The sequence below is a fragment of the Dreissena polymorpha genome, chromosome 8, assembly GCF_020536995.1.
Source record: "Dreissena polymorpha isolate Duluth1 chromosome 8, UMN_Dpol_1.0, whole genome shotgun sequence".
NCBI classification, from domain to species: Eukaryota; Metazoa; Mollusca; class Bivalvia; order Myida; family Dreissenidae; genus Dreissena; species Dreissena polymorpha.
The window spans coordinates 54218450-54231673 of NC_068362.1; the positions used below are offsets into that span (position 1 = coordinate 54218450).

Genomic DNA, 13224 nt, shown 5'->3' on the forward strand with positions numbered 1-13224 from the left:
ATGGCAGATACGCATCTGTACTCTGGTTTGCGGGAAGCCATCCCCATGTCCCCAGCACCGTTTGATGTATTGGGCCTAATTGCTGAGAGCAAAACTCCAGTTAGAAGGCATTTTGCAGTGGCAGAAGAACTGGACAATGCCACTACATTCGAGTCAAAGTACACGACGGCCGAAGATGAGGAAAATGACAACGCAGCAGAGACAAATTACGCAGACTTCGAACTGTTAGAGAATGACAGTGAAGAAGGAAAAAACTATGAAGCCGTAAACAAAGAGTACCAGTTTGTCAAATAGGGTACACATACATGTATTGCTTCCGAAAAGGCATATTTGTACATAGTTTGAACTTAATATGAATCAATTTTAAAGCCCTCAATTCGAATTAACATTTAAGGTTTACAGGTATAAATATTTGGCCCCGTCATCAGGGGTGCTTTATAGAAATACACGCCCGAGAATGAAATCCCTTAGTTTCAGCATATTCGGTATACAGCCGTCACGCTCATTATTAGGACGTAATTTTGTTTATTAATATGACGTCAATTGGTGTTGATTGTGCTCTTTCGTTGATTTGTTTTTGTTAACAATTAGTGGTGGTGGTGGTGCTGCTATTTATTGTTATGTTTTAAATATATACCGAATATTGTGAGAGTATTATACGATCAATAAAATACCAGGTGTAAATGTCGAATACCAATACGTTAATTTGTTCGGCATAAATATATGTGCCTACAACAAAGATTCATGGTTTATGTTTTTAATGCTTCGCTAAATGAACTGTTATCAGCCCATTTCCTTAATGAGTTTATGAACTTTGTTACAAGCAGTGAGAAAAAATCTGCATGCATATTTTGAATTCCGATGACATGCTCAATAAAATATAGTTGGAGATGAGGACGGCTGGTATATCTTTTTATGCAATCCTTTTCAGCAAAAGAACAAACCATACTCTTACCAAAACTTTTGATAAACACTTACTGTTAATAATAAAGGAAGTTATCTTATTTGATGATGATGTTTGGTCATTTTGATTAATGATTATCATACGTATCGCCAATCATGCACTGTAAACCCTTTGAAAACAAAAACAGTTATCATAATACATATTTAAGAAGAAAAAATACGTATTTTTGATATTCGTATTTCAAAGGTAAAAATTATGTGTTTGACATGTTTGAGGTTTGTCAAACGCAACCATTTCAAATTGCAATGGTTTGTTTAATTTTCGTATTGTTTACATAAACTATTAAAATATACTAATTTTTATGTAACAATTGAATTTCTCTGTAAAGTTATGGAATATAGTACTACAAAATAAATTTCGTTCACGTTTCTGAGATAAAAATGGCATTTTTGACGGTTGAGTTGTGCAATTTAAGTATGTTGCCATGTTAACTTCTTTGGTTCAAGAATTATTGTTGACATTAATGTTATGTCTATAAGTCTAATAAAGCTATGATAGTGTATACTATTATATATAAAAATATATTTGTATGATTTGACGTTTACTTATTTGCGTAAGTGTTCTGGTACTAAATATCAATTTTAATACACGTGATATGATTGCTTATAAAACTACGGGATGACTATTTTATATGGACGAGAAGGTTTTATATTGTACCTGGGAATCGAAAATAAAAATAAAGTGTAAATAATCGAGCACAATAGCACTGTATAATGTACCCAATGAGCAAAGCTTTTGTATTTTGTATGTTCCCTAAGGGAGGAATATAGTTTCCGCACTGTCCTTCATTGCGTCAGACAGAGTCGGTACGTTTTGGTTTTCCCTTCATATCTCAATAAATTTTTATTCGATCACACTTGGTGTTTTGGAGTTATGACTCTTGGATTTCTCAATCTAGCACTCTTGTTGAAGATACAATTTGTACAGAGGATATCTCGACAACTTAAAGAGGTATCTTTTTTGAACTTTATTTGTAAGCATTTTTTATTAAGATGACGTGCAGTTCACCATGAATCGTGCTTTTCTATTCTGAGTGTAATTGTCCGTTGGTAACCCATGCTCCCCTAGTTTAGCGTCATTTCCATTTGGTATTTTTTCCATTAAATTTTGTCCGGAACATAACTGAAAGTGTCACGTCGTGTAATATATAGTGACGATGACGTAATGACACAATTGTGTAATTCGAATCTATTTCTAGTTTATTCATTTGTGTTGTCGCATATGTATTCATAATTTAACAATCGATGTTTGTTTTTCCAACCATTAGCCTTTTTAAGATCATTGTCATTTTTACCATGTTAATGGTAGCCGTCTTTTGCAATTCATTTATTATTCTGTTCTAATTTACTCGTTTTTGACAGCATTTTGTTCAGAAACACAACTATAAAATACAAATATCATATAAACAGGATCTTGCACGAGTTGTCATATCATACCATATTTTATTAAATGAGTTCAGGAATTAAGCCAAAGCCAAAGCTCGCTTACACACGAATTTCCCGGACGAGTTTAATAAAATATGGTATGATATGACAACGAGTGTCAGATCTTTTTTATCACATGCTTTTAAATGAGCAAATTAAATAAATATTTACGCAAAAATAATGATAAATCCCGAATGTTGTTTACATGTCGTGACGTCATTTGACGTTGCAACGTCATTTTAGCAAAATAACAAAATGCGATTGGTCAATATACAAAAACTAAGCCACTGAAAACGCTTAAAATGTATATTAACATATCTAAGATAAAAACCTATGTAATGGCTATATTACATGGGTAACAGGGTATGGCATGTGATAAAAACAAATATAAGCACGAGTTAATGTCAAAGCCGGTTTCAAACTACAGCATTATTTGATGTTGAATGTTTCTTTCATCAATTGAAATGACATTGTAGTGAACTAACGAAGCAGTCGAGTATCGAACATTTTTTCCGCATGTTATCCTGATTAAGATTAGAGTTTTTACATATTTTGTCTGAATCTGAATATTTGTTTTGCTATTTAGGATATCGTTCAAACCCTCGCTGTTATTCTCTAATTTATTGTTTGTGTGATATTGCTAGAGAGTGCATTTAAGTTTTGTTCTCAAACACATTTTCACATTCTCTAATGAACATACTGTAATATCATGTAGCAATAATGTTTTGCTTCGAATATTTAATGACTGTTTAGTTTTGCATTTATATATTCTAAATATAATGAATATTCATAAATATATATATCATAAATATTCTTACATTATATATTCGGGTGGTGTTATATGACAGTGTGCATAATCTGCGTAAGGTATCAAGGAATGAGTAGCTAAATTGCTCAACTTGACATGTTACATGAAAATCCATCTTTTAAAAAGGAGAACATCCTATGTTTAAACGCCAATGTCCTTATTGCATGATTGTAATTAACTCCTTCTACAATTTTGTTTCTGAGACGCGCGGATGTAATTATGTGCGTCCTTCCTGTTTGTTTTGGTGTGTGTTTAATAGATAATATGTATTGTCGTTAGAGTTTTGCGCTAATAGAGACAAATTTCTTGCTATCGGAGCGGTTATGCAATTTTAATTTATTTTTGTTTTGTATAGCAGTATTTTCTCTTTACATTTAAAAGCATAAGTATTTCAACAATAATAGTTACCGTTATTGTTCATTATCCGATTTAAACATGTTTCACCAAATAGTTGTTCAATATTACTTTAATCATTGATCTGTACCTTTAGCAAATACTTTTTTGAATATCTCAATGCTAATGGTAATACATTATTTGATGATATGTCATATATCATAATGCTGTAAAATAGCACACAAAGTTTTGATCTTATATAAATATATGATATATTCTTTATATGTTGTATTGCATGTATGGAAATAAAAATATAGTGAACACAACTGGTTTGGGATTTGTGATAACTTGGGGGGTAATTTGTCTTTGCATTTTCTATTTCCAATTATCTGACTTTTGTCTGAACTCACCAATCGGCCTTCACAATGCATCTGTTATATTTCTTATGTCCCATAATATATTCAATATCATATTCATATCGTTTGTTTTTACGAATATATTTTGTTATTGATTTATTGTACATTTGGTCGATGATTTTAAAGATATTTACCATGTTTTTTTTTTTTTAAGGTTTAAACTCTTAAATCGCTTATTTCTTAAATCATTTCAATCAAATATAACGGTATGGCTCTATAATACGTGTGATAAACAAACGTTGACTTTTCGAGACCACTTTCATTAAATTCGATAAATCGGTCGAAATGGTTGAGTGTTTTTGCAAGCTTGAATAAGTACAATCTTTAATTTTAATCATTATCAGTAATCATGTTTTTAAAAATAATTGAAAGTAAATAATAAAAAGTTCACTATGTGGAGACGGTGTGACGTGCAAAATCATTATACCTACCCCTTTTTCGGACACTCTCTGTTTAATACAATCAGACTATACAATAATAAATGCCGAGGCAGCGTGTTAATATGAAGAAGTAAATGTCAAATCTGGACATGATGAATCCTTCCCGAAAAATACTGCGTTTCTGAAGTAGCCTAACAACAATATTCTCCATTTAAAGACGCCGAAACGCTTGCAAGAGCCGTTTGCGATGATCGACCGTCAGATTTTTGGTTTCAAATGTCAGCTTTGAACAGCTTTTCCCGGAATTTAACTTTATCACTCCTCGGGTAATAAAAACATTTCACAAACGTCAAGATCAAACGTACAGGGTTCTTTTAAAGTGTGGACACAATACAGATTTGTATTGCAACTTCATTCATCAAGTAATTGTTATATAAACTTGCATTAGCAACGCAATAAACAGTGTAGGAAATCAAATTATCATTTCATAATGAGTAAATATTCAATTATTAAATGACTATATACTATTGGATAAACACATATGTGCGCTGATTTCATATGAATGCATGAACAGAATAAGGTAGGAATGTATTCCACAATTCAATAAAGTCCATAATACTCACTGCATAAAACATATACAGATGTTAAACTCCAGCTGCTGGAGCAGCATTGCATTGTCATTATGTACAATTTGTTGGTCCTTCATTTAAGGCGGGTGAACAGTTCGAAACAGCACAATACGAAACAAAATACACACAAAGAATAATAAAGCTGGGGTCACCGCCTTCGAAAGGTCAATGCAAGCATTAGTGGTTTAAGCCGGTTTTAAAGCGCTCAACATAACACTTGGCCCAGCAATATTCATGAAACATATAAGTGTAAATAAAATTTAACCTGATAGCATGAAAACTCAGATTAAACAATAATAAAAGGAAGTAAAAAGCATTCAATTTGATTACCATTTAATAACTCAATGGTAAGAAGGAGACCAGAGCAAGAGAGTTACAATTTTTTGAGGAACGTGGAAATGAAATTTCAGTTGAAATGAAGTGTCAACTACATCCCTTCTTTTAACAGAACGATTTTAGAATATAGCATCTTATTATTAATATTTCAGATCATCATCGTGCAAATACAGGAAGAAGCAGCAATATTGGGTGTGAAAGATCCATATTACATAACTTGGTTGTTTATGTAACTAATAAAATAAATCAACCAAGAAACGCCCGTCAGAGAGAAAATATTAACAAAATTTCACGATATAAACCCGATGACCTATGCATGTAGCCGAAAACAATGAAAGTGGATCGGATGACGTAATTTAAGAGCGATGACACGATGACTTCAACAAAATCCAATATAATTTAAGGGGCAGTGCTGTTAAATAAAAAAATATTAAACGGGCAGTATTGTAAAATCGAATTACTATTAAAACCAGCTTTGCTTATTGAATATTTTAGAATCAAACAAATAAAGTGGTCAATCCATTAATAATTCCAAATTTTGAGAGAAGAAAGGTATAGTGAATCAAAAACTCACAAGCATGTGTTTTTAAGTACGTCAATATCATATCCTTTTTGATAAAAATGGGGAAATCAAATTGAAAAGTTTATTATAAATATTTTCTTTTAAATATTTAAATTTGCGAACACACTTTAAAACATCTCCTTAAAATAATGGGTGGGAAATTCCATAAGATAAATGCCATTTTAAAGAAACATTATATTTTGAAAATAAATCGCCATATTTTGAGTAAAATGTAAGGAATTTACGTCGTGGGTTATTATACAAAAAACCTTGTTTTAGCAATTTCTTCGTTAACATATGATAACGATCATTAAAATCATTAACACATGAACATGCTCTGGCGTAACGTACCAACTGCGAAATGTAAATACCAGAGGATGGATCTTTAGGGATGTTACCATCTAGGAACGGAAAATCACAATTTTAAAGTTAAAGTCATGCCGTTTGTCGTATACACTTATCTTAATCATATTATTATTATTAATAGTTAGATGTAAGTCTAAATACGCAGCATTTGTATTGGATTGACACGATCTATTTAAGACTAGTTCTTTTGTGTAGATTTTGTGAATATATTGTTCACAGAGTCACGGGGTGGAATCATTGCGACCATAACGCTCTTGTTATGTGCGTAAAATGTCGCAATGCAGCTTCCGTTGTGGTGGCAATTTCAAACAATGGATTCAAACGGTGAGTACGCTTTTGTTTTTTACGTTTCCCGAAGACATACAGACCTTTATTTAAAAATCGGGGAATGCTATTCGATACGAATATTAATATTGTTTACTATTCTGGCTAAATTCTTGAGAAAAATCCGATATCCTAACATCAAGGACTTTACAAAGGTTGGTTCATGTGATGTTGACAATGAACAAGTCGCATATTTGTACGATATTACTATATTTTTGTACAGAAAATCCCATTTTATATTCGTTTTTTTTAATAACTACGCTCGGCTACAAAAAATATCGTAACCTCTTCTGAAAAGAAGGCGTTGTACCTGCTGTTTTGAAAATGTTGTGGTCGCGAGCACATGTTGTGGTCGAATTGTATTGTTGTGGTGCTGATGTGAAGTAACATATATAAGAACAAACGTAAGGGAAGTAATGTAACATAAGATCAAAGGTTGGTAATTGTTTTATTGAAACAACTGAAACAATACAATTATGTTGCATGAAAACCTCGCATTACGGCCACTCATAGTAAAGATTATTTTTATTATTTTTGTTGTATTGCAGATGTGAATATTCAAGGGAAGACGAAAGAAAGGATTGTTCCCATCCATTATCAAACGGATTTCATACAGTAAAAACGTCCTTGGAAAAACATCTTCAAATCGGACGTTAAATACCAGTACGCCTGTTATAAACGGTGGTGGAAAACGACTTTGTCAAAATAGCTGTCGGAAAAACTATTTTCTCCTGCATTGAAATTGAGTAGAATAGTGTCACCAATCCCCAAAATAAGTGATATTATTTCAAAACTCATAAGGCATAAAATCATTTCATATATTGTCAAAGCTAAAAAAGAATTAGCTTTTAATTCACTTTAACGATCAAATATTTGATTAATAAATGATGCCAGTGAAGAAACATATATATATACAGTGATGGTGCCCATACACCATCTTTTCGACAAGGTGTTAGACATCTGAAAAGAACACAATGTGAAAGCGGACTTTGTAATATTTCTGACGTTGGTAGCCCAAAAGTTTCCCGATGGGCAATATTGCATTTATTTTGTTCATAGATGTTGTGAATTGGTTTCGAAAACGATACGCGCGCAATGCGTTACAGTGATACAAGTTTTAATTTGTTTTGGTTGGGCAACCGATTATTTGAGGAAAGTTTATGAGTTTCATGGGCGGACCAAAAAAACGAGTCGCAATTTCTATGTCGAAACAAGCAGCTGTCTCCTGCAGATTCAAAAATTAATTTTGACTGTCCGTCTGAGGTTTTATTGGATAACAATCCTGTGCACTGTGACCTATCAGATGGTTTAGATCTTGGTGTTATAGACAGAATGATAACTCTTGTAGCCAACAATATTAAAGTGTCTTTATTATACGTTATAGTGTTTTATGGAAAAAAATAAACGTGGAACGGACATTTTCTTAATCGGATTTGAATCCGAAACATTGGTGGAGAAAAAGTTAAAATTATACCTTTATTTTATGCAAAATATAACATAGTTATACATAGAATTAGATTTTATTAAATAAACTTCTATTCTTATTATGTGTTTTGTTCTTTGTTTTAAATTCATGACTCTTGTAAGAAGTGTTCTCTACAAATCATGTGTTTTTTGCTCTTTTCGATATTTTATTCAAAATACAGGAACATGAAACATTCCTTTTGAAACCATTTAAAATATGTAATTAAGGTCCAAAAATTAGTTTGTTTTCCATTTACCCGACAGATCCTAATTTTTCGTTCCGACACGTAATTTGTTAGGTCATTGGAAATCAAGTTTACGGCGAATAATTCATTATTTGTTTAACTTGATTATTGTTATCAAAAGTATGACTGTGCCATCTTTAAATGTTATATAATTAATGTTGCAAACACAGATAGATAAGATAGTTTATTAAAGTCTCAGCATCATGTACCTAGTAAAACATATATAAAATAGCTTTAAAACATAGTACATAAATGCCACTCACAATTGAGTTATAAGAGACTATACATATTATAAAAATACAGTTCAGCATCTATAGCCAAAACTTTATGAACATATTTCACTTCAACAAAGGAGAATGTTGATCAAGTTTTCAACTTCAAATATCGGTTTTAAGTAAAACAAAATATATAAGAGTAAGATAAATCTTACATCTTATTGCTATGGGTATTATACAGATAATTTTGCAAATCTGGTGCCAATATTACTTCTAATTGGAGCAGAAAACACATTTAGAAGAACTTGCTTAGTTGAAAATATCTTGCACAGGTAAACAACGTCAAATGAAAAAAGTTTCGCTGACCTACCTTCCCTACGTTTTGGCAATGTTAGTGGAAACAATAAAACTTACTACGAGTGTGGTCAAATTTCAACCTTGAATTGCATTTTGATATGTACGTTAAAATTTATTAACTGATAATTTAATCAAATATCAGAGGGGAAAGAAATAAAATTATTGAGCAAACTTTCATATATGTTATACAGTTGAATCTAAAGCATTTTTTTTATCTCAATAGCATAAAGTTTATGCAGTTTAAAGTAAAACAAAAACAAACAAATTGTCTTTAATTACATATAAAATATATACTGAAGCAAAACATATTAAGCAATTAACGTAATTAAAACATGCATACAATGTAGTCGTTACATAAATAAAATCAAACAGCCCGTTGGCCTCATTTCATTCCCAACATGCTCTTTGAACTTTTCACATATGACCTCTGGTTTTTGTCTGCCACACACAGCCACGTGTCGTTCAGTACTTCGTTTGTACGCATACTCCTTGCACCAATTTTCACACTTGTATTTGTATCCGTTGCCATGAGACTTGCTCATATGTTAGTTAATGTCTCGCCTGCAAGCAAATGTTTGTTGCATACAAAACACGTATGAGGCCCTTTTTTCAAGTGGACGACGCGTTGATGTCTTTTCATGTTTAAAACTGTGCTACATGTTTTTACCGCCGACAAAGCGAGTTGCGAGTTGTTTGTTCATGGATGTTTTTGATATGGAACGAGACTATGACTTCTGCACTAAAAATCCTTCCACAGAAGTAGCAGAAACACTTTTGGCGTTTGTTTGATGTCGGCATATCCACGTTGCGACCTGAAACATACCAAATTGTTATGGGTATATAACGTGACAGTTTAGCAAGAAAATATTGAATCAGGACGAGACAGCATATATCGCCCTTGATTTACAACCATTGTGACATAACAGGGTTTTTTAAGTACCGTCAGTGCATTACAGTTATAGCAGGGTCCCGTTTTGGTGAAATGTTTAATTTCTATTTATGCATACCAAATTTCATAAGAGTAACCGGTTTGTACTTAATGATATACCGCATTATAAAGTTTTGCGGAAGGACGGACAGAAAGACGGACGGACGGAGGACAAACCTATTTGCATTTGAGAACTTGATACTCGGGCCATAGAACTGTTCTGCGTAAATATAAGCAAAGGAATTTTAATACATTTCTACACATGGAAATGTAATGTTATAAACATCATAATCACGTAAACAAGTTAATCAACATATTAAGTAATCTATATTATCTTCATGAGCATTTATCAAGTGAAGAACTTACTTTGTATTAAACTTGTATTTTTAATTCCAATAATAACGTTTGTAGCAAATTAAAACTGTGCCGCGTTTAAAAAGACCTGGCACTGAGGTAATTCATCTTCACCTGCTATAACAAAATGGATATGTTAACTTTAAAAGTCTCGTTTGTCTTCTGGAAATCTCATTGTGCCAACATAAAAAACAGCAGTGCACACAATAGCGCATTTGTTAATAAGGTAAATAACTCTGTAATCAAGTGCGTTTCAAATATTTCAATGTTTATACTGTTATTCGACTTCACATAGAGATGAGCACATAAATGAAATTCATAACCATACTAAATGATGAACATATACACAACAATTTAAGGGATTCGGTTATTTGCTTTCTATATTTAACAATATATTTATTTAATGAAATGCAGAGTGATTCCTCAAGTCACCAGCACCAGATTTCGAACATGAGCCAGTCTGGATAAAATGTAGATTGAGTAACAATCAGACGGACGGACGGACAAGGACGGACGGACGGACAAAGGGACAGACACACATACACAGCGAAAGACAGATTGACAGACAGACAGACAGACAGACACAGAAACAGACAGACAAAGAGACAGACATAAAGATTCAATTATCCGTCTGTTTTATTTCACATCAGCACCACAACAATAAATTGCGACCACAACATGTGCTTGCGACCACAACATTTTCAAAACAACGGGTACAACGCCTTCTTTTCAGAAGAGGTTACGATATTTTTTGTAGCCGAGCATAGTTATTAGAAAAACGAATATACAATTGGATTTTCTGTACAAAAATGTAATGATTTCGTAAAAATATGCGACTTGTTAATTGTCAACATCATAGAACACACCTTTGTAAAGTCCTTGAGGGTAGGATATCGGATTTTTCTCAAGAATTTTGCCAGAATAGTAAACAATATTTATATTGGTATCGAATAGCATTCCCCGATTTTTAAATAAAGGTCTGTATGTCTTCGGGAAACGTAAAAAACAAAACCGTACTCACCGTTTGCATCCATCTTTTGAAATTGCCACCACAACGGAAGCTGCATTGCGACATTTTACGCACACAACACGAGCGTTATGGTCGCAATGATTCCACCCCGTGAGAGTGGGTTATCTAAATTGTGTATGTCATCAATATACCTATTAGTAAGGTTAAAACGTTAAATCACATCTACTTGTTTAGTTTTCGATAATTCTTACATAAAATCGCTTTCATAACAATATAAAAATAGATCAACTATAAGTAGCACACAATTAGTACTCATAAGAACACCGATAATTTGTTTAAATATTTTACCATTAAATCCAACAAACAAGTTATCTAGAAGAAAAGTAAGTGCTGCACAAAAGTCAAGTAAATGTTGTATTTATCTAATATCTGAGTAGTAAAAAAAAGGCTGTTTTAGTGTTAAAAGCAAGATAAGAACACTTCTCTCTTGCAAATGTTTTTTGTCTATCAAAGAAACGAGTTTGGATTTTATTAAAGTGTGAGGAAGCGTTGTATATAGTGCAGAAAAATCATACAAGCTTATTTGTGAAACCTTATATTTTTTCTTTCAATTTTATAAATAACTTCTAAGGAGATTTTTATTAACCATAAATGGTTTTTATTACTATAATAATAGTAGCATCAAACACGATATGGTTTAGTCTTAATGTTTGGATATCAGTTGAATAACATCAATATGTGTATTACCGTTAGTGAGACAACTCCTTACTCAAATAATCTATTTACTATCATCAAATTAATGTAGATAACTATTCTGAATTCGCAATTGTACATATCATCGTAGTCGCCTTCGCTCACAGAAATCGGCTATTCTTTTTAATTGAATATAGAAGATAAGGCAAGCATATTTTCAGTGTAATAAGTCATCTAATTGCTTTACGTGTCCAATTCTGCAGTGCCATAGAGCCGTTCAAACAACGCATTTTCAAAATGGTAAAAGTGTAGTCGGTGTCCGCTTTATGATATTTACCGTTAGTCGTTTGCTTTTGAATATTAACCGTTATCCCTTCAATGGTCGTTGCTTTCTTGACTTAATTCGAACACAATCTGAACGCGAAGTGTACTTTAAATGGCCCAGTAAGGTAGGATTCAATACAAAAGGTAACGATGTTTTTTTCTGATCTAAACCTAATTCAAAATCTATCATGATAATACAAAGATAAACATGTTTGACTAAAGTTCATGAAGATTCCGTCATAAATGTGATCTCTTCTTTGGTATTACTTCTTTCATAAGATTTAACCTGGGGTTCCTGTTGTTGGACGTACTTGACCAGATTCGAAAACCACATATATCATTGAAAGAAATAAATTGAGAAAGTTTTGTTACGGTTAGAACCGAAAATAATATAATTAAGATTAAGTAATAAATGGGGCTTCTCAAGTGGTAATACAGTTTGACCTTGTATCACAGTGTTTTAATGCACGTAACACAGATTAAAATCATAAATATATGTATAACATGTATTTTTATTTAACGATTTTACTCTACAGTATACACGTTTTTTTAGAAAAAAACAATGTAGATTTGAATAATATATGCATATGAAACTGTACAATAATGTGTGGTTAAAAAGTATGAAGATTTTTCCGCTTCATACTGTTGCGTAGAAAGATGATTTGATAATTTGACAACATATTGACGTAATTTCCTTTTAAGTTCGGTTTTCTTTATTGCTTGATAACACATATTTACAATGTGTTTATGACATACAAAACAACTGAGGATTATATGTGAACTCTACGTGAAAGTCTACCGTTATATTTAGTTTGAAGAGACAACGTCGGGAGAGCAAAATAAAACTTCGTTTCATAGAATTGTGTTTGTCATGTATTGATTATAGATTTAATTGTTTTTACAATTTAGCTTGATTTTGTACGTTGTTTAAACCAATAATAATGCGACTGTATCGGATTCATTAAATTTCGAAGGCAGGAATAAACATAAACATAAACATTGGAAGACTAAGAGGAATCGAAGTAGCGTCAACCGATAGGGAAAACCAACGGACAGTCTTTTCCTTGTTGTCTGTTGTAACCTCGCGATTGAGAAATATTTATAATAATGTATTTCATTGATTCTCTGTCAC

At 32.2% G+C, this 13224-nt stretch overlaps 1 protein-coding gene across 1 annotated transcript in view; it reads left to right on the forward strand.

Annotated features, from left to right (window-relative positions):
• Window positions 1–3843, forward strand: part of LOC127842942 (multiple epidermal growth factor-like domains protein 10) — a 28304-nt gene extending 24461 nt beyond the window's left edge. Inside the window, exon 13 of the mRNA XM_052372741.1 lies at window positions 1–3843. Within this exon, the coding sequence (XP_052228701.1) occupies window positions 1–294 (294 nt within the window). The 3' untranslated portion in view covers window positions 295–3843.
• Window positions 3844–13224: the final 9381 nt, after the last annotated feature.